A 21852-nucleotide genomic window follows, 5' to 3' on the forward strand; every position below is an offset into this window, starting at 1 on the left:
TCCCTCTCAACTGGAGCTGCACCCAGGCTTTGGCTAAAGGCTGTTAAAACGTTGGCCAGGTGCGGTGGCTCACGTCTGTAATCCCAGGGCGGATCACCTGAGGTCAGGAGTTTGAAACCATCCTGGCCAACATGGCGAAATTTCGTCTCTACTAAAAATACAAAAATTAGCGGGGCGTGGTGGTGCGCGCCTGTAACCCCAGCTGCTCGGGAGGCTGAGGCAGGGGAATCGCTTGAACCCGGGAGGCGGAGGTTGCAGTGATCCGAGATCGCGCCACGGCAGTCCAGCCTGGGCGACAGAGCGAGACTCCGTCTCAAAAAAAAAAAAAAAGTTAGGGTCCTTTACCCGAGGGCCGGCTTTCCTCACTCCCCGCCACAGGTAGGGGAAACCAGGCCGGAGCCGGCGGGCCCACCCGCCCAGAACCGGGAACTCGGCGAGCCCCGCCCCTGCCACCCCAGCGCCGGCCGCTCGGTAACAAACACTTCCACTTCCTGAGCGCTCGTCTTCGCCCGCCGCGAAGCGCCGCGCCGAGCGCAGGCCCCGCCCCGCGCGTTCCCAATGGCCGGCGCCGTTCACCCGGCCGGAGCGCCCAGGCCTGCAGCCCCCTATTGGCCCGCGGAGGTCCCCACCCTCAGCGCGGCCCCGCCCCCGGGGTAAGGAGCCTGGGCGGACTCTGGGACGCTCAGACGCCGCGCGGGGCGGGGATTGGTCTGTGCTCCTCTCTCCGCTCCTCGCGGCTCGCGGCGGCCGACGGTTCCTGGGACACCTGCTTGCTTGGCCCGTCCGGCGGCTCAGGGCTTCTCTGCTGCGCTCCCGGTTCGCTGGACGGGAAGAAGGGCTGGGCCGTCCCGTCCCGTCCCCATCGGAACCCCAAGTCGCGCCGCTGACCCGTCGCAGGGCGAGATGAGCGCGGACGCAGCGGCCGGGGCGCCCCTGCCCCGGCTCTGCTGCCTGGAGAAGGGTCCGAACGGCTACGGCTTCCACCTGCACGGGGAGAAGGGCAAGTTGGGCCAGTACATCCGGCTGGTGGAGCCCGGCTCGCCGGCCGAGAAGGCGGGGCTGCTGGCGGGGGACCGGCTGGTGGAGGTGAACGGCGAAAACGTGGAGAAGGAGACCCACCAGCAGGTGGTGAGCCGCATCCGCGCCGCACTCAACGCCGTGCGCCTGCTGGTGGTCGACCCCGAGACGGACGAGCAGCTGCAGAAGCTCGGCGTCCAGGTCCGAGAGGAGCTGCTGCGCGCCCAGGAAGCGCCGGGGCAGGCCGAGCCGCCGGCCGCCGCCGAGGCGCAGGGGGCTGGCAACGAAAATGAGCCTCGCGAGGCCGACAAGAGCCACCCGGAGCAGGTAAGCGGGGCCCGAGCCGCGCAGGCTGGAATGGAGTGGGAGGAGGATCCGGAGAGACTCAGGTGCCCCGGCCGTCCAGCCCCGCGCCCGCCGTCGTTTTTCTGAAACTCGAGCTGCGAGGGGGAGACCGCTTCCGCCCGCCGACCAGGCGCCCTGACACATCCTAGGCAGGCCTGGGGCTGCGTCCCGCGACCTCCTCTCCTTCCCAGGCTGTGCTGGGAGCTTGAGCGCCTTTGCCGCCTGCACCTCTTGTTCCCTGGCCTTTGGGAGGGCGGCGCAGGGGAACCCAGCCCCCTTCCCTCGGGTCTGTGGGTGTCTGCTCCCGTTCCTCGGAATCCCCCAATCCTGCTCCTTCCCTGGTGCCCTCTCCTCGTTCACCCCAGTCCGCAGATGGGCCGGGGAGAAAGGGCTCTCCGCCCCAGAGGTGCCAGCTTCGCCCGCCACTCCTACTTCAAAAGCTAGAGGAATAGCATTACTCCTCCTGTGTGGAGCCCCGGCGCGAGGAGGCCCTCTCCGCAGCCCGCCGGTGTGTGTCCTGAACTTCAATCCTGCTGGACTTCATCCTGCCGGAGTCCTGTGTGACTTCTAAGGGAGAGGAGGCCCCACCATCTCAGGGCGGTGTGGGGGTTGCCTGGCAGGGAGGAGGAGCCAAGGCATCTCGGAGTGGTGGTTCTGCCACCTCAGAGGATTTACGATTCTCGGGAATGTGAAGAGTAAGCGCCTAGAACTGTATCTGGGAGGGAAGGGAAAGACCTTGGAAGAAGAAAAAGATGGCCATGGGGAGGGGAGAGAGCTCCTGGGGCTCACGGCCCTGTGTGCGCCAGCGGAGCTCACGGTGAGCCGGTGGTCTTGCCCTGGCCTTGCCATGGTCACTCTGGTGCCCACACAGCCAGCAGGCCGGTTGCTTTTTGCCCATGTTTGGTGTTTGCCCATGGGATCCCAGTTTGGATCAGCTGCAAGAGGGGCAGCTGGCAAAATAGGAGTTGTGCTGAGCCTCCTGTCCCCAGAGAGTGGAGTGGTGCATTGTGTAGGGCAGGGCGTGAGCCTCCCAGGACCCCTTCAGCTTGCACCAGCTCTCCCTGGTGGCAGTGTCTGATGGGAGTGTCCGTGGGGCTACGAGGAGCCTCCTGGACAGAGAAAGGGCACAGTTCGGCATTAAGGTAGAAGGCAAAGCCCTAGAGGATCAACTGGTTTGGTGGAAGTGCGGTCACCAGAAGCCCTGTCCAGCCAGAGCTGGGTGCTGGGAATGCCAGGGCCACCAGGCTCCCACTTCCTGCCCCTGCCAAGCTGGCATTGGCAAGGGGAGGGGGAAGGGATCTGAGCACCCGGAGCAAGGGGGTTGATGCCAGGGAGTTGGGGCCGATGATCTCCAGTCCCAGGCAGAAATCCAGTGTGAACTTTGTGCTGAGTCCATCGATCGATTTGACATTCTTTTTTTTTTTTTTTTGGACTTTGGCACCCACACAAATACCCACCCACCCCCACCCCCCACAAGTTGCAGTCTCGTTCAGCTCCTCCCTTTGCCCTTTTGGTTATGCTGCTGGGTGCCAGAGGGCCTGGGAGGCGAACGTGGAGGCCTGGCATAGCACACGTGCGCAAAGGCAGCAGCTTTGAGCTTCCTGGGTGAGCACAGACTCAGATTCCTGCATGTTTTGGAGGGACACCTACATTTGTGTGTACTTTGTTAGGCCAGGAGATGAGAGGAGAGCCACCAGCAAATCCTGGGGACACCATCACCAGCCAAGTCCCAGGACTTCTGAGTTCTGGTTCTCCCATCTGTGAGATGGAGGCATTGGGCGATGTGATGCCTGCCTTCTCTAGAATTGTAGAAATGACGTGAAGCACTTGAGCCCCTTACTAAATGCTGAACTGCACTCCTTCATGCCTGGCGTTTGAATCCCAGCTCCTTTAAACTGACTCCTAGTCAACACCATTGAGTCCCTCTAACAGAAAATCCTCTCCTCTCAATCCTGTGTGTTGAGCATACAGACACCCATGTGGTTATTGCAAAAAATGTTAACAGACATTGTAAGAGTTCGTTTTTCTAAAACACACCCGTTTCCTACATAAAGCATCAGATGGAGGTTTGCCAGTTCGTTTTAGTCTGAATTTGTGTGCAAGGTGGGGCTGTTCCCTTATCTTCATTAGCCCTCCACTTACTAAGTGACGATATCAGTGGAAAAGTGTGGCGCAGAGAGTGGTTGGTTGGGTGGCCTCTGGCTGGGAAGACCAGCTGTGTCCAGAACCACTCAGGGCAGAGGCTGAGGGGTGCCTGTAACACTGGCCATCCCCGCTGGGGAGTCTAGGCCTAAGGAGGTGGAAGTGGCTCTCCAGCTCTGCCCACCGGCTTTGCTTTGTGGATGGCCTTCCCCGCCTGCCCCGTGGGGAGAGAGGAGCAGCAAGACCCGCCCTGCTGTTCCCCTGCTTAAAGCCCTCCTCCCCCCATTCACCACCAGTCACAGGATGAGGCCTAAACCCTTGAGTCTGGGTTCAGAGTGCCGGCCGGGCAGAGCCGAGCCAGCTCAGCTGTACTAGCCAGGCTGTGCGAAGCCAAGTTACCTCACCTCTATAAGCCTCCATTTCCTCTTGTGTAAGTTGGGGGTGATGGCAGCTACCTCGGAATTGCATGAGGCTGTGTGTAAAGCACGTAGCTCAGTGCCTGGCACTGAGTCCAGGCTCAGCCAGCCTTTGCAGTTGGTATTGGAATGAATACATATTTCATAGTGATCATTGCACACCTATCATGGGGCAGCTAGCGCTGGGTCAGCCTGCCTAGTTGGGCAAATGCCACTGTGGCCAAGCCTGGCACATAGTCAGTGCCTGATCGATGGTCACTGTGGGTTAAGAATGATACGTTGTGGCCAGGTGTGGTGGCTCACACCTGTAATCCCAACACTTTGGGAGGCCAAAGGGGGAGGACCGCCTGAGCCCAGGAGTTTGAGACCAGCCTGGGCAACATGACAAGACCCTGTCTCTACTAAATTTTTTCTTTTTTTTTTTTTTAAGAGTTATATGCTGTTCCATGGCCCTTCTCCATCTGGCAGCCTGTTCTCACCACTGCCTCCCTACCCCCAAAACCACACCCAGGGTCCGAATTCTAGCCTCTAAGCCTTCACACCGTGACACTTCTGTCCCCTCCCAGGGAGCCTGTCCTTAATCCAGTAGGCAGGGTTAGCATTTCCTTTCCTTCATTTTTTTTGTTTTTGTTTTTGTTTTTGTTTTTTTGAGACAGATTCCACCCAGGCTGGAGTGGTGTCGCAACCTCGCCTCGCTGCAGCCTCGACCTCCAGGGCTCAATTGATCCTCCCACCTCATTCTCCCTAGTAGCTGGGACTACAGGCATGCACCACTATTCCCAGCTAATTTTTAAACTCTTTGTAGAGATGGAGTTTCACCGTGTTGCCCAGGCTGGTCTTGAACTCCTGGGCTGAGGTGATCTGCCAGCCTCGGCCTCCGCCTCCTCTTTGTCCTTACATCTTTTATCGCTCTAAACACACAATATTTTAATCATCTGTTTGTGACCTTTTTCTCCACTACATGGTAAGCCCAAGGGCATCAACTGTGGCCTATTTGTGTTTCTATCCCCAGCGCTGTCCTTGGCACACGGTAGGGAGGCTCTCAAAAACAGTTTTTGAATTAATGAATGAATATATAACAACAGTCAGGGACCTTTGTCCTCATTCAGCTCATCCCGCCCCGCCCAGAGATTGGAATTCCAGATAGAACCTACCCACTCTTCTTTCTTGCCTGCTAGCAGCTTCTATTTGAAAACTAGAAAGCCAAAAGTCCAGGCTTTGGGGTCAGCAGATCAGTGTTTGAATCCCAGCTCTGCCGTGTGCTGGTTCTGGGATCCTGGGAGTTCATTTTTCCCTGCAACCCTCAGCCTCCACCTCTGTGAAAAGCACTGCCTGCAGGGTTATTGGGAAGATTTGGTGGCATGACAGGTTTGTAAATGAAAGTGCTAGCTTGGGGTGTTTCCTGCCAGCCCTGACCCTGATCCCAGAGTCAGAGAGTGCAGGCACCCCAGGGAGCAATGTGGGTGGTGGGGCACAGTTAGCTGGAGGGCCATCAACCTCTTTCCCAGGGCGGGCGGGCCGTTTCACACCAACCAAGTTGGAGTTCTGGTAGGGCAGAACAGAGCTTGAGCTGCTGGGTGTTTGGATTTGAAATGGACAGGGTATGTGATTGTTTGTGTGTTGGGATCTCTTTCTTTGCTGGCAAAACAGTGTAGCCCCTGGTTCTTACCTTCAAGCTCCTGTTAGCTCAGTAATTCTGGAGATGATACTCTTGGAGATAGAGGGGGGCTTCCTGGCCGGGCGCAGTGACTTGTGCCTGTAATCCCATCACTTCGGGAGGCTGAGGCGGGAGGATTGCTTGAGCCCAGGAGTTTGAGACCAGCCTGGGCAACATGGTGAGACCTCGTCTCTACCAAAAAAAAACCCGGGGCGGGGAGGAATGGGGGCTTCCTTCTCAAGGAACTCCATATGTCTAGATGGGGTCTTCTCCCCTTTCCCAGATGTCCCATCTCAATGGTCCCTGGGAAAGTGGGGTGGGGAATTAATAAGAAACTCAGGCCGGGCACGGTGGCTCACGCCTGTAATCCCAGCACTTTGGGAGGCCAAGGCGGGCGGATCAGTTGAGGTCAGGAGTTGAGGTCAGGAGTTCAAGACCAGCCTGGCCAACATGGTAAAACCCCATCTCTACTAAAAATACAAAAATTAGCCAGGCGTGGTGGCAGGTGCCTGTAATCCCAGCTACTCGGGAGACTGAGGCAGGAGAATGGCTTGAACCTGGGAGGTGGAGGTTTCAGTGAGCCAAGATCGCGCCACTGCACTCCAGCCTGAGCAGCAGAGTGAGACTCATCTCCAAAATAAAAAAAAGAAAGAAGAAGCTCAGCCGAGGTCTTGTTGGTGCTGCAGGACTCTTTACAGGGAGAAACCAGAGCTCTAGACCCCAATAACAAATGTTCCTCTGTTTTTGTTGCTCTAAGATAGAGTGGCCCTACCTGGAAGGAAACAGGTTTGTACAGTGCCTTTAGGCACTCTACCTATGACATAAAGATGTTGACGTGCATTTCTTTCTTTCTTTCTTTTTTTTTTTTTTCCTGAGACAGTCTTGCTCTGTCACCCAGGCTGGAGTGCAGTGGTGTGATCTCGGCTCACTGCAACCTCCGTCTCCCAAGTTCAAGCAATTGTCCTGCCTCAGCCTTCCGTGTAGCTGGGATTACAAACACCTGCCACCACACCCTGCTAATTTTTGTATTTTTAGTAGAGACAGAGTTTCACCACATTGGCCAGGCTGGGTGGCACCTGTCACAACACCCTGCTAATTTTTGTATTTTTAGTAGAGATGGGGTTTCACCACGTTGGCCAGGCTGGTTTCAAACTCCTGACCTCAGGTAATCCACCTGCCTCGGCCTCCCAAAGTGCTGGGATTATAGGCATGAACCACCGCACCCAGCCAATATGCATTTCATTGTCCCCCAGACAAATTAGCTATTGTTTTCTCTATTTTGTAGGTTGACAGTAAGTGTTCAATACATAATAGCTACTGTTTGTGTCTAGCACTGTGCTAAGTACTAACCTTGCCTGTCTCATTTAATCCACATGACCACCAGTGAGGCAGATATTGGCCCCATTCTCTGCCTATGGAGGCTGAGGCTTGATCAGTTAAGGTGGCCATGGCGGGTCCCAGGACTCTGAGCTAGCGACTCCTCCCACACAGCGCAGGGGTGTGTCTTGGAACCCAAACCTCTGACTCTAGTGCCTGCACAGCCATTTGGCCACATGAGTAGGCTGTGCTTGATGCCTGACTCTGCCAGGTGTTTCTGCCCATCATATTCTGAGCCACAGCTGGACCATCACAGTGGTATAAATTCAGGCTGCTTGAACTGGCTTCCTGTAAGGATCCAGGGCTTCCAGGTGCTCCTGTCCCTAGCAGGGCATCCTTGCAGTGCCTCAGCCCATAAGGGGCAGGCTCCTGTCCCCATCCCTTCTCAAGTGATGTGATAGGTCGATCTGGAATCTGGTAACCAAGTATCTACCCCCGCCCTCACTCCCCAGAACCTGCACAGAGAGCCCCCCTCAAGGGTGGTCTTCACTGTTGACCGAAGCCTTCCCCTCATGGTAGGACAACTCACCATGTCCCCAGACTCCTAGGCAATGTTTAGGTCCCTAGGCCCTAGAAAAGGACAAGAGTTACAGATTCCCTGAGGTCCAGGTCACCTCGGGGTGGTGTGGGAACACACAGAGAATGCTGGCCAGGTTCAAGTCCCACTCACTGCTGGGTGCTGAGAGCTCTGAATTCTCCGAGACAGGCTGCAGCCTCTCCCTGTGCTAAGGTCAGGGGAACAGCAATGGCCAGGGGTATTTAGAGGAGTGTGTTTGGGGCAGTCTCAGGCAGCACAGGTCTGTGCTGTCCAGGCAGCAGCCACCAGCTTCGCGAGGCTCCCGGGCACTCGAGATGTGCTGGTCCACATGCAGACGTGCTGTGCGTGCAAAATGCACACCAGATTTTGAAGCCATTGTACAAATAAAAGGATGTACAATAGCTCAATTGTTAAAAATGGATTACACGTTGAAATGATAATATTTTGGGTACATTATGTTAAATAAAATATTCAATTCTATTATTTTTCCTGTTTTTTTTTTTTTTTTTGGAGGCAGAGTCTTGCTGTGTTGCCCAGGCTGGAGTGCAGTGGTGCGATCTCGGCTCACTGCAAGCTCCACCTCCCAGGTTCAAGCGATTCTCCTGCCTCAGCCTCCCAAGTAGCTGTGCACCACCACGCCCAGCTGATTTTTGTATTTTTCTTTTTTAGTAGAGATAGGGTTTCACCATGTTGACCAGGCTGGTCTCAAACTCCTGTGCTCAAGTGATCCACTTGCCTCGTCCTCCCAAAATGCTGGGATTACAGGCGTGAGCCACCACACCTGGCCTATTTTTCTTTTCTTTCTTTTTTTTTTTTTTTTTTTTTTTGAGACGGAGCCTTGCTCTGTCACCCAGGCTGGAGTGCAGTGGCGTGATCTCGGCTCACTGCAACCTCCGCCTCCTGGGTTCAAGCGGTTCTCGTGCCTCAGCCTCTGGAGTAGCTGGGACCACAGGTGTGCACCACCACATGTGTCTAATTTTCATATTTTTAGTTGAGACAGGGTTTCACCGTGTTGGCCATGCTGGTCTTGAACTCCCGACCTCAGGTGATCCACCTGCCTTGGCCTCCCAAAGTGCTGGGATTACAGGTGTGAGCCACTGCACCCGGCCTATTTTTCCTTTTTCAAATGTGATGACTAGAAAATCTTACATTCCACACATGGCTGGCATTATATATCTACTGGACAGTGCTGCTCTGGATCTGAGCTCAAATCCTGCCTTCGCCCGTCAGCCATGTGTACTTGAGCAACTGACTCCAGCTTTTTGAAGCTGAGTTTCCTTTTCTGTGAAATGCTGGCAATAATACTTTCCTTTTAGGACTATAATTGGCTCTTAAGAAGAAAACACATGTAAAGAGCTCAGTGCCTAACACATAGTAGGTGTTCAGTAAATAGCAGCTGCTATTTGTTACTTCAGTGTTGAGCCCCAATTTCACAAGCTCCTTGAAGGTTCTTAATAGCCCCTTGGGACAACCCCTGGGGGTTAAATCTAGAGACTTCTGGGAGGAGGGTGAGGGATGAGGAGGGATGCAGCAGGGAAGGCATGGGGCGGCCAGCCCTGGATGGTGTCCAGCCGGGCTGCAGCCCAGGTACCAGCCTGCTCCATCCCAGGCTTGCCCAGCCCTGTGGAGACCTGAGCCAGACTCTGCCCCCTCCTGCCCCCGTGGGTCTCCATGGCTGGCACAGGGAGAAGAGGTTCCTAGCCAGAAGGAGAACCTGTTTCAGACCTCTGAGTCCTGGGGGTGTCTGTCAGACCAGCAGACCTCACTTTAGTTTGTGTCTCCCTCCTGGTTCCCACCCTACCAGACTCCAGGGAAAGCTCTTCCCACTGAGACATAGGAAGGAGGAGATCAAAGGCTAGGAGCAGTGAGTGACTTTTTTTTAGATGGACACATCCAACATTCCCCTGCTGCCTGCACAGACCTGGAGGGATGTGGAGGGTGGAGGGGGGTCCCATAGAGTAAAATGAGGTGACATCAGGGCCACTACGCAGGGGGCCAGTGACAGCCAAGCCCCCTGTACCTCACCTAGGGTAAGGAGAAGACACCTTCTGCCTAGAGGTGTGGACACTGGCTGAGTGCCTGGAGCCCCTGGTCACTTCCCAGTGCCCCCAGGCTGCCCGTCACACAGCACTCCAGGCAGGGCCAGCTGTCTCCATCCTGGCTTCCTTGAAGAGCCGGCACCAGGCCCAGCCCTGTCTCCAGAATCTGGGGAACAAACTGAGCTGTCTCCCAGAGCAAATATGGCTCTTACACCCAACATACTCCTGACACACACACCCCAGCCCCTGAGAACAGCCAGGGTTCCTTCCTGCCCCCGCCGTCCTGCCCCCTTCCATCCTCTTATTGGGGCTGATTTTCCTGTATTGGGCATGGGGCACTGGTCTTCTTTGCATAAACAAGAGCCCTGGGCTGGGGGAGGGGCAGTCTTGAGAGGTGAGGTTACCTCTGTTGTTCCCCTGGACACCCAAGTGGTCTTCCTACTCCTCCAGCCCCTTTCCTCTGGGGTCCTGAGCTAGCTGGCTCGAAGGAAGCGGGCTGGGCTGTTTCTGTAGGGCCCATCACCATGGCATCAGCCAGGGAGGGGCTGGGCCCAATGGGGCGTTGGCCCCCAGGCTCCCACAGCCCTCCCTGAAGGGAGGAAGGAGGAGCAGGGAGCGGCCCTGGGCCTGTTCCCCAGAGACGGTCACTGGGATTAGGGTATCGACTTTCCCCAGCTTTCCAGGTGACTGCTGGTGGCGCCTATTGAATTCCGTGCCCACCATCCGCTCCCTGGACTGCGTGGGTGGAGGTGATGGGGCGGCCACTTAGGGCGGGGTGAAGCTCCCTGGGGGAAAGGACAGATGAAGGGAGGCAGCCTGAGGGTGGAGGAGGCCCCGGGAGAAGGGTGTGGGGGCAGCTCTCCGGGCAGGGTCTTTTCTGGAAAGCCAGCCAGCATTTTGTGAAAGTGAGAGTCTCCAGCCTGTCCATCCCTGGGTCACCCCGGCCCAGCTGCGCTGCCCATCGGCTGCGTAGCCTCATGTTCCCTCCTGTCGATTCTGGCTCTCTGCCAGTCTCCTCTCTGAGCAGATCCTGATTTTGTCTTGAACTTGGGTCTCCCACGCTGTCGTCGTCACTGGAGGTCCCACTTTGCCCTCCGGAACTCACTGGGGCTATGTTCCTTTTGAGTCTCCTCCTCCCACCGTGCTTCGGACCCCTCTGTAGCTGGCTCCTCCTAAGCTCCTGGGGGCCACACACCAAGCCCAACATGCCTGGACGTCACTCCCATTTATCCCCTTTCCCCAGAGGCAGAACCCAGCCCTGCCCCAGCTTGGCGGTGAGGGTCCAAGAGCAATGGTGGCTGAGCTCGGCCAGGTACCCCACACCTCCCCATCTTCTCCTCTCAGTGCTGGGCCTGGAGACCACAGGCCAGGCCCCACAGATCCCCAGGGGGGCTGCCCCAAGGGACTCCCCTGCCAGCCCCAGCCTCCACCCAGGCTGGGATGGGCTGGCTTGATGGGCTGACTCAGCAACTGGCACTGACACCTCCTGGAGACAGCTGGGAGGCTCCTGCTAGGGAGGGGTGAGGAGGAACAAGGCTGGTCTCCCTTGAAGAGTGGGAACCCCCCTTCCCATGTGAGGGGAGGAAGTCTCTAGGGACTTGGGAAGGAGGCTCTGCAGGTGCATCGGAGCTGTCTAAATGCTGGTGGGGTCTACCGGGGGCTTCCCATCTCCTTGTCCAGCTACCCCCTCAGGTCCTGGAGCCGCCACAGAGCCACATCTAGACAGAACAGTGGAGCAGGTCCCAGTGCAGGGGAAGGAAACAGAGGGCACCTGAGCCCCTCAGGCTGGGTACCCCGTTTCCCCTTGAACTGCACGACTTGGTGCTGACAGAGCGGAGCAAGGCTCAAAGCAGGCCCTGGAGCTTTGGTACCATATGTCACTAGGCGAGGGGCACTGGGCTGAAGATCAGTAAGGGAAGCCCACAGCACAGAGACCAGGGCCAGAGGATGGGCATCCCAAAGGCAGCCAGCACAGCCCTGTCTTGCCAGCCGGGGGGGTGGGGTGGGCGCCCAGAGCCACCTGCCCCCAGTCCAGCCATGCCCCTGCCCTGTCACCCACACCAGGCTTCATCCCCCAGCTCAGGCTGCAGCTCCAGCTGCGAGAGGCCCTGAGCACCCGGAAGGAAGGCTGTGGTAGGTTGTGGTTTCTTCAGCTCCCAGCCCACCTCCAGCAGAGGCTGCAGCCGATGCCCTGGAGAGAGCCCCTGTCTGCCTGACTCCTGTTGGGTCCTCACCTCCCAATGGGTTGCCCCATTCTGGACTTGGATCCTTAAGGAGCACCCTGCAGTGTGGTGGAAGGAGGACAGGTTCCAAGTCAGAGACCAGGGTTGGAGTTCTGGCTGTGTGATGTCAGGCAATGGGCTCCACATCTCTGAGCCTCAGTTTCCCCATCTCAAAAACAGCTGACAAGCCCCAGCCAGGTTGTTATGGGAAGGTTTTTGGGAGCACAGGGACGGTGGAGGGAGGTTGGAGGAGGTCACTAGAGCTGCCCCCTGCCTGTCCTGAGATTTCACCCTCCCCACTTTCTCAGGGTGTCTGGCTGAAGCAGAAAGCTGCGCCTGTCCTGGTGACGGCAACTGGTCAGACTTGTTTCTGCTCACCTAGGCGGCCCGGGGGAGGGCCTGGCTGGGAGCTTTGTGGAGGGATTAGCTCTAGGGGAGAAGAGCCTCACTTACTCCCGGAACAAGATCCCGTAGGGCTGTGGGAGTGCCGGGGGTGAGCCTGGGGCAGGTGACAGCCGAACCAGCTGGGAGTGGGCCCTGCAGTGAGGCAGGGGGTGGCCAGGGAGAAAAAGGCAAGAGGAGCTTCATTCAGGGTTCCTGAGCCTTTGTGAGCCACTCACGTTTTTACCACTCACTTAACCGTCTTTGTTGTTGGGGTGAGGGGTCCTCGAGCCTGGATTTGGGTATGAAAACCCAGGCAAGAAAGACCTGCCCAAGCCTTTAAAGGAATGCAAAGTCATCCTCTAGCCACCCCCAGAGATCGAAAGGCTGGGGATTGAGTCTCCTGCAGATGGTGGCGGCCTCCTGGGGCTGGCAAGTTGGGACAGAGGCCCATAAGCCCTCCTGGGCGTGACTTCCCACCCCTCTCGGCCCTCTCCACTCCCAGCTAGGGATTTGGGTTTCAGAGCAGCCTGGCACACACACCCCCACCCCACCAGAATCTCACTCCCAGCTTCCTATGACTATTCATTAGTATTCACAACAATGGGAAAGTCTGGGTGTGCACAGGGATTTTTTACAGTTAGAAAGTGTTTAAGTCAATGACCTCACTGGGCCTCAGCAACCCTGGGAGGCAGATGGCAGTCAGAATGATCCATAAATGACCTGCCCCAGGTCACACAGCTCCTAAACAGGGGAGCTGGAACCTGGCTCGGAGCCTTGACTATCCACTGCTCATTGTCTGATGTGCTGAGTGATAACACAGGGCCAGCAGGCTGGACAGCAGCCAGTGGCCCTGCACCAGGCCTGGAGGAGGGGGAGAGGGACAGGGACTCAGACGTAGTCCTTGGGCACAGGCTTCGGCCGCCTACACCCATATTCCCTCCATCATACTGTGTGTCCAGGCCTGCAGCTTCTAAGCTGAGCTGCTTACTTTGGACCAAGCATGTTGGAAACTGTTTTCAGCTGAGTCCAAGCACTCGAAATCTGCGTGTGCCCTTTTAGTAGGTCACACCCTCCAGGCCACAGCCACACTGGGCTCCCTTTAGCCCAGCCCTGCTTTTCCCGGTCCCCTCCCTATTCAGGCTCCTCTGTTTCTGGGGTCTCTGTGCTTCCGTTGCCACCTCTGCCCTTGGGCAGCGGTGTCGGGGGAGGAGGTCCTGGAACGCCTGAGGATGGCCCCGTCTTGTCCAGGTCCCCTTGCTGTGCTGCACAATAGGTTTTTGGTTATCTGCTCCTTCTGGCTCCCTTTTGTCTGGGCCATTCGGCTTGGTGGGGGTGAGAGAGAGTTCGTGTATATGGAGGAAGGCTTTACTGTAAACACACTGACCAGCTTTCAGTAAACACCTGCCTCTTCCTCCCCTGCTGCAGAGAACGGGGTACAAAGGGGCTGGGGGTCCTCAGTCATATGCCCCAGGTCCCCAGCCAGGCTGACGGGTGCCACACTCTGCCCCCTCTCCAGGAGGGCCAGACTGAGCCACCAATGGGGAGGGATAGAGGCCCGATCAACACAGCATGTGATTCACCTTAGACTGTCAGAAGGGACAGGCATGTGAGAGCTAACCTGGTCCTACCCCTCATTTGGCAGAAGAGGAAACTGAGGCTTGGACAGAGCAGTGTTTTATCCACATCACCTAAGCAGTTAGCTGCGGTGCTGGGTATCCACACAAGTCTTTTGAGTCCTGGACCAGAACCCTCTCAAATTGCTGTGTAGGGATCTAAGCAAATTTGCATCCTCCCAAACCTTCCTTGGTTGGGGAGATGGGGACAGGCAGAGGACAGGGAAGGCAGAACCTGGGGCACTGTGGAATAGCCATGGACCCTCCCCTGTCCCTGCAGCGCGAGCTTCGGCCTCGGCTCTGTACCATGAAGAAGGGCCCCAGTGGCTATGGCTTCAACCTGCACAGCGACAAGTCCAAGCCAGGCCAGTTCATCCGGTCAGTGGACCCAGACTCCCCGGCTGAGGCTTCAGGGCTCCGGGCCCAGGATCGCATTGTGGAGGTGAGGCTTCTCGCTCTCTTCCTATCTGACTGCCCCCACCCCCTGCAGATCAGCAGCACCTGGGGCAGCCATCATACCATCATGGGCTTGATTAGCCCACGGGCATAGCCAACCTGGAGCTGCTGGATGGATGGGTGGATGGGAGGGAGGGAGGGAAGGGTGGTGGATGGATAGATGGAAGGACAGATGGACTGACTGATGGACTCTTCTCTTACCTCCACTCCCCTGGACTCCTCCTTGCCAAGCAGATACAATGGGCAGCCTGTGATTCACCCATCGATCAGGGAGATGTCTGGGGCCATCTCCAGAGCTTCCCTGCTGCCAGGCACATAGAGTGGGGTGGCAGTAACAAACCCCTCTCCTGAGTTAGGCCTTTATTTATTTAGTTTTTTTTTTTTTTTGAAATGGAGTCTCGCTTTGTTGCCCAGGCTGGGGGAGTGCAGTGGCACAATCCCAGCTCACTGCAACCTCCGCCTCCTGGGTTCAAGCGATTCTCCTGCCTCAGCCTCCTTAGTAGCTGGGATTACAGGTGCCCACCACCACGCCTGGCTAATGTTTGCATTTTTAGTAGAGACAGGATTTCACCATGTTGGCCAGGCTGGTCTCAAACTCCTGACCTCAAGTGATCTGCCCGCCTCGGCCTCCCAAAGTGCTGGGATTCCAGGCGTGAGCCACCTCACCCGGCCCCGAGTTAGGCTTTTAGACTCGCGCATTCAGGGCTCTGGTGCTGTGCTCCTGGGAGAGGAAACGTGAACCAAATGCTCAGGCAGGTCCCAGAATCACAGTCTTAGAACCTTAGAGCTAGAGATCAGCTCTCCCAAGACTTCTCATTTTACACGTGAGAAAACCAAGGCCCAGAGAAGGAAGTCGGACAGCAAGTCCTTACCCAGGCTGGGCCCCACCCCGGCCTCCCAGCTCGCTCCCATCCCATCTCTCCCAGCTGTGTTTGTTTAGTCTCGTCTGGATATTTTCGTTGGCCCTTCCCATGTATCCTGCCTCCCCAGCTGACTGTCAATGGGAGGACCCCCAGCCTAGTTCAGGACTCTGCAGAAATGGCGGGGGTCAGTATCCCCAAGTTGTGAACTGCAAACTGGCTGAGAACCAAGGTGGCCACCCCTGCCCCCAACCCCCCTCCACTTACCTGCCCCAGAACCAAGGCCTGTGCCGGTAACGCCTCCCCGACCCTGCCCTGCAGGTGAACGGGGTCTGCATGGAGGGGAAGCAGCATGGGGACGTGGTGTCCGCCATCAGAGCTGGCGGGGACGAGACCAAGCTGCTGGTGGTGGACAGGGAAACCGACGAGTTCTTCAAGAAATGCAGAGTGACCCCATCTCAGGAGCACCTGAATGGTAAGCCAGGTGGGGCCACTGGCCATCCTGGGGCTGGAGCCCCCCAAGTCAGGGATGTGAGCGAGGGCTAAGACTGCTGGGTCCCAGGCGAGGGGTGGGCAGCTTCCCGGCATGGGTGCTCCCTCCTTCTCCTTCATGGGAGGCCCAGAGGTGTGGGCTGGGGGAGCGGGGGCCTAGTGTAGGGAGTGGCAGTGGGTTTCTGAGGACAGCTTGTGACGGGGTCAGCTGGCATGAGGTCGGTGAGAGAGATGGACAGATCTTCTTATTCCCGGCCAAAGCTGCAGCCCCAAAGGAGGCCCAAGCCCCCAGTCCTGTCCCCACCAGCGGACTTTCAGGGCAGTGTCAATGTGAGGAAAGGGTTAACTCCGGGGAGGCCTCCAGCCTTTGCTTGGTCAGATCAGAGTCCAGTGACGGGGGCTGGTGCCTCCCCCTCCCTCCTCTCAGGTTGTCTTGGAAACTCAGCCTTGCTGGCTCTAGAGAGTAGTGGGTCCCCCTTCAACCCCTGGGCCCCTGCCCTCCCCATCCCCCACCATCACCCTGCCAAGCCTGGCGCCTCCCCCTGCCTAGGCCCGAGCCAAACAGGGCAGGGCTGCTGCACCGGGGCAGGGAGGGGTTAAGCATGCTCTGCTCCTTGGTCTGGACTTTCTCCCTGGGAAGATGGCTCCCTGGAGCGGGCAGGGGTGCTCACTGGGCCATACTGAGGGTGGAACCTCTTGGGACTTTGCAGTGGGCGGGGCCTCCTGGAGACTCAAGGTTGTATGTGTAAAAGGAGATTGACACAAATGTCCTGTGACTCCCATTGCCAGCTGCAAGGGCCCGCTGGGGAGGCCCTGTCCCCTTCTGGCGCAATCCAAGGCCTGAGGCTCCTAGAAGAGGGGATGGCCCCTGGAAGTCCCTAGCTGGCTCTGGGCATGGGAGGTGGGGTACCACCTTACCCTTATCTCCCAAGTTCATGGAAACCAGGTAACTCAGATAATCCCCTTCTCCACTGAGGGGGAGACTAAGGCCCAGAGAAGCCCCAGCCTTCCTCCTAGGGATCTGATACGAGGAAGACACAGCTGGAATCTGGATTCCACTCAGCTCCTGGGATACTGTCCCCTGCTTCCCCCACCCCTTCACCCTGCAGGTAATTGGCCCCCTCAGACGTTCCTCCCTCTTCTGCCTGTCTCTCGGGCTAGAGGGGCTGCAGCCTCTGGCCAAAGGACCTGAAGAGGGAGAGGCCTGGGGACAGTCCCCTCCCCGCAGTCCCTCCAGGATGGCATCCTCACCCTTTCCATAGGGAGGAATGCCCCCCTCTCCGGCTGCCAGGGTTTCACCCTGACCACTGTGAGCTGATGGGGAGGGGACAGTGAGTGACCCTGTGTCCCAGCAGCCTGTCCTTGCCCGGGGAAGGCTGTGGGTGTCAAAAGGGAGGAGAAGATGAGAGTCAGGTATCTCTGGCTGTGTCCTGGACTGGGGACAGGGAAAAGATAACCAGGAATTTTAAGCTAAGAGTTCAGAAGAAGCCCTACACTGACCAGTCCCTGGAGATGGAACAGCCACCCCTGAAGCCATGTGGGACCCCTACCCTGAGTGAGCCCAGTGAAGGTGACCCCAGACCTGTCTTCTCTCCCTCTGACCCCTCCAGGTTTCCCACTGGCTGGGGGAGGGGATACCCAGGACACACCCCTTGAGCCTTCTCGTCCCCCCTCATTTCCTGATTGGCAAATAGGAGTTGGGATTATTTTCTCTTTTTTTCTTTTTCTTCTTCTTTTTTTTGAGATGGAGTCCTGCTCTGTCACCCAGGCTGGAGTGCAGTGGTGCGATCTCGGCTCACAGCAACATCTGCCTCCTAGATTCAAGTGATTCTTATGCCTCAGTCTCCTGAGTAGCCGGGACTACAGGCATGCGCCACCACGCCCAGCAAATTTTTATATTTTTAGTAGAGATGGGGTTTCACTATGTTGGCCAGGATGGTCTCGATCTCTTGACCTTGTGATCCGCCCACCTTGGCCTCCCAAAGTACTGCGATTACAAGTGTGAGCCACCGCGCCTGGCCTTTTTTTTTTTTTTTCCCGGACACAGTCTCTGTCACCCAGGCTAGAGTGCAATGGCACAATCTTGGCTCACTGCAACCTCCACCTCCTGGGTTCAAGCAATTCTCCTGCCTCAGCCTCCTGAGTAGCTGGGATTACAGGCGCCTGCCACCATGCCCGGCTAATTTTTGTATTTTTAGTAGGGATAGGGTTTCGCCATGTTGGCCAGGCTGGTCTTGAACTCCTGACCTCAGGTGATCCACCTGCCACAGTCTCCCAAAGTGCTGGGGTCCCAGTCATGAGCCATTGAGCCCGGACTATTTTCTCTTTCAGTTGAGGCAGGTACTAACTGTAGTCTGGGGTGTGGTTCCAATTTTGGTGTCATCATCATCACCTGGGAAGCGTTTGGAAAATGTTGATTCCTAGGCCTGCCCACTAAACCAGAATCTGTGCTGCCAAGGTCCAGGAATCTGTACTTTAACAAGCTTCCCACGTAGGAGTTCCCAGGTAGGAATTCCCAGGTAGGAATTAGGCAGCCATCCTGGAATTTCATCCCCATCTGAGACAATACATTTTTTAAACACCTTGTGACCCATCAGTGCCTCATAAGATCAATTTAGTAGATAGAGACCAGCAGGTTTTTTGGTTTGTTTTTTGTTTTGTTTTGTTTTGTTTTGTTTTGCCAGAGTCTTGCTGTGTTGCCCAGGCTGGAGTGTAGTGGCGTGATCTCGGCTCACTGCAACCTCCACCTTCTGGGTTCAAACAATTTTCCCGCCTCAGCCTCCCAAGTAGCTAGGATTACAGGCGTGTGCCACCATGCCCAGCTAATTTTCTTTTTGTCTTTTTTAGTAGAGACGGGGTTTCACCATGTTGGCCAGGCTGGTCTCAAACTCCTAACCTCAAGTGATCCAGGTGCCTCGGCCTCCCAAAGTGCTGGGATTACTGGTGTGAGCCACTATGCCTGGCCCAGAAATGTTTTTGTTTTTTTTAATGAAATGAAATTAAAAATATCAAAGAACACTGTAGTAAGGGTGTTGCTTTGTGAAACTTTTATCACACAAAATCTTTGTGTGTGCTGAGTCGTCAAAATGGCAAACGTAGGCCAGACATTTGCTCACACCTGTAATCCCAACACTTTGGGAGGCCAAGGTGGAAGGATTGCTTGGGGCTAGGAGTTTGAGACCATCCTGCATGACATGGCAAGTCCCCATCTCTATAAAGAAAAAAATTTTTTTTAATAAATAAGGCAAATGTATTCATGGTGGGTGGTAGTCAAAAAAGTTTGAGATGTTGACCCAGGGAACAAGATCTAATAATCTGCCCAAACCCAACTCCTGCCTCCTCTCCACGCTCTATTCCATCCCCGTTCTGGACTCACCTCTGCTCTGTCCTTTGCCTAGGTCCCCTGCCTGTGCCCTTCACCAATGGGGAGATACAGAAGGTAAGGGCGGGTCCCCTGTCTCTTTGGATTTCAATCCTTGGGGTGCATGAGACAGATCAGAAGGTGCTGTGGTTGGTAGGATAGCCATCTGACTAAGGCCAAAACCCCAGGGTCCCCAGTTCCAGCTCCTTCTTCAGCTCCAAGCTATAGAACTGCCAGAACCCTCTTGGCCTCTGCCTGGGGCCAAAGCTGTCAGGAGGGAGCGGGCTGGCTGGGCCCCTCTGCAGCCCGCCATCCTGGGTGACAAGCCCCCGCCTCCAACTCCCCACCATACAGAAGGGGCCATTCTTCCCCCCAAGAACAGAGCTTCAGTGTCTGGCCACGGGCAGCCGGGCCCCTGCTACTTCCAGTCTGGGTTGGAAGAACAAAGCCCCTCCTCCCCCCTTCCCTGGGCAGAAGGGAAAGGGGGTGAGGCTGGGGAAGAGATGGTGGGGCTGGGCGCCAGCTGAAGCCATGGAGGAACCCAGGAAGGGGCTGGGTGCCAAGCTGACGCCCCAGCCAAAGCCTTCGCTCTGGGACAGGCCGACTCAGTCAGGCCACAGAGCAGGAACTCTGCAGGGTCTGCTCAAAGGTTCCCCTTCCCTAGGAGCTCCTGCCAGGGTACTTGGCAAGGGGGAGGGCCCTTGGACCCAGGCCTCAACCTTCTTTCACCTCATCTTTGGATCTAGAACTTTCCATCCACCTTCTTCTTTCAAGGCCCTCCTTTGCTGCTTCAGGGTTAGGGTTTCAGGATTCCTGGGGTCAAATCCTGGCAAACAGTCAGGTGGACCACAGGAGATTCAGGGAGCACCACATGGGTTCCCCATGCCCCCATGTGTCCCCACATTCCAAGAAGCCCCTCCCTGGTCACTGGCCCAAAAGGTAAGCCAGTACCTAAAAGCCACATTGGAGTGGCCCAGGGAGAGGGAGCGGTTCAGCTAATCCCATGATGGTCTGTTCCCATCCCATCCCTCCAGCCTGAGCAGTAGAACCAGCCTGCCCTCTGATCCCCAAAGGAATGTAAAAAGGAGCCCCAGCAGGCTCAGGAGGTGGGAACCAGGGGTGGGTGGCCAGGGCATCAGTGCTACCTCTTCTCAGTCTGAGGCCCCTACTTCCCCAGGAGCTCCCTCCCTCCTCAGGACCCCCTCACCCCATCCTCTGACAACCCACAACCCTCTCCTCTCTGCCAGGAGAACAGTCGTGAAGCCCTGGCAGAGGCAGCCTTGGAGAGCCCCAGGCCAGCCCTGGTGAGATCCGCCTCCAGTGACACCAGCGAGGAGGTAGGCCAGCCATGCGGGGGGTGGCAACTGGGTTACAGGAAGCCGATTCCCAGGCCCCACTTGTTCCTGGCACACCAGCCTGCCTTTGAGGTCACATGCTGAGCCGCATTCTGTTCTTGTGACCTGGCTTCCCTGGGCACGGCCCCAAGGGAGCCACCTCACCGAGGCTGAGGACCAGGGAGCCTAATGAGGGACTGACTCCCAACTTCCTGCCCCCACTTCTCTTTACAGCTGAATTCCCAAGACAGCCCCCCAAAACAGGACTCCACAGCGCCCTCGTCTACCTCCTCCTCCGACCCCATCCTAGACTTCAACATCTCCCTGGCCATGGCCAAAGAGAGGGCCCACCAGAAACGCAGCAGCAAACGGGCCCCGCAGATGGACTGGAGCAAGAAAAACGAACTCTTCAGCAACCTCTGAGCACCCTGCTGCCACCCAGTGACTGGCAGGGCCGAGCCAGCATTCCACCCCACCTTTTTCCTTCTCCCCAATTACTCCCCTGAATCAATGTACAAATCAGCACCCACATCCCCTTTCTTGACAAATGATTTTTCTAGAGAACTATGTTCTTCCCTTACTTTAGGGAAGGTGAATGTGTTCCTGTCCTCCCACAGTCAGAAAGGAGACTCTGCCTCCCTCCTCCTCACTGAGTGCCTCATCCTACCGGGTGTCCCTTTGCCACCCTGCCTGGGACATCGCTGGAACCTGCACCATGACAGGATCATGGGACCAGGCGAGAGGGCACCCTCCCTTCCTCCCCCATGTGATAAATGGGTCCAGGGCTGATCAAAGAACTCTGACTGCAGAACTGCCGCTCTCAGTGGACAGGGCATCTGTTATCCTGAGACCTGTGGCAGACACATCTTGTTTTCATTTGATTTTTGTTGTTAAGAGTGCAGTATTGCGGAGTCTAGAGGAATTTTTGTTTCCTTGATTAACATGATTTTCCTGGTTGTTACATCCAGGGCATGGCAGTGGCCTCAGCCTTAAACTTTTGTTCCTACTCCCACCCTCAGCGAACTGGGCAGCACGGGGAGGGTTTGGCTACCCCTGCCCATCCCTGAGCCAGGTACCACCATTGTAAGGAAACACTTTCAGAAATTCAGCTGGTTTCTCCAAACCCTTCAGCCTCCGTGTGTTCCTTGGAAGTTTTGTCCTCTGGCCTTGGACCCCTTATAGGTAGAAAGTGAGAAATGGTAAGCCAAGGTGGTCTTTGGCTGGGAGGGTGGGGTACACTGGAGGGAGGGCCATCAAGGGCTCCCTGTGACCCCAAGCCTGGGTAGCTTTAGCTAGAGGGCCTAGCTGCAGTCCTGTAGGAAGGAAGATGCATGCACCCAGCTGGGTATTCAGCTTGGTGTGGTCAGTGTGCCTGTGTGCCGGGCTGCAAGCACCAATTGTGTGCTGGGGACCCCTTGTCTAATGGGGATATTTACAAGGGGAAGTAGGAGCTCAGACCAACGTTCTCAGAGGACTCTGGGAGGTTCCTTTAATTCCAGAAGCGTGGAAAGTGTGTCCCAGGATGGAGCTGGGTTTGGAATGTGAGGACTTGGCTTTACTCTTTCTGCCTATAGCCAGTGGGGTGCAGAATTCCCAGGG

The 21852-nt window shown here is 56.5% G+C and overlaps 1 protein-coding gene across 1 annotated transcript; it reads left to right on the forward strand.

Moving 5' to 3' along the window:
- Positions 1-467: 467 nt before the first annotated feature.
- Positions 468-21376, forward strand: NHERF1 (NHERF family PDZ scaffold protein 1). Its single transcript, XM_003813330.5, has 6 exons — positions 468-1344; positions 14031-14192; positions 15388-15541; positions 18957-18997; positions 20167-20256; positions 20488-21376. Exons 1-6 carry the CDS (start codon positions 904-906, stop codon positions 20674-20676), a joined length of 1077 nt encoding a protein of 358 aa, XP_003813378.3. The 5' UTR covers positions 468-903; the 3' UTR covers positions 20677-21376.
- The last annotated feature ends 476 nt before the right edge of the window (positions 21377-21852 follow it).

Source organism: Pan paniscus, chromosome 19 (assembly GCF_029289425.2).
Source record: "Pan paniscus chromosome 19, NHGRI_mPanPan1-v2.0_pri, whole genome shotgun sequence".
NCBI classification, from domain to species: Eukaryota; Metazoa; Chordata; class Mammalia; order Primates; family Hominidae; genus Pan; species Pan paniscus.

Bases quoted from the DNA above. Each gene is read 5' to 3' on its own strand.
- NHERF1 (XM_003813330.5), top strand. From the start codon at position 904: ATGAGCGCGGACGCAGCGGCCGGGGCGCCCCTGCCCCGGCTCTGCTGC. The intron at 15,542-18,956 runs GTAAGCCAGGTG...TCCTTTGCCTAG, and splicing joins ATCTCAGGAGCACCTGAATG to GTCCCCTGCCTGTGCCCTTC. The intron at 20,257-20,487 runs GTAGGCCAGCCA...TTCTCTTTACAG, and splicing joins CCAGTGACACCAGCGAGGAG to CTGAATTCCCAAGACAGCCC.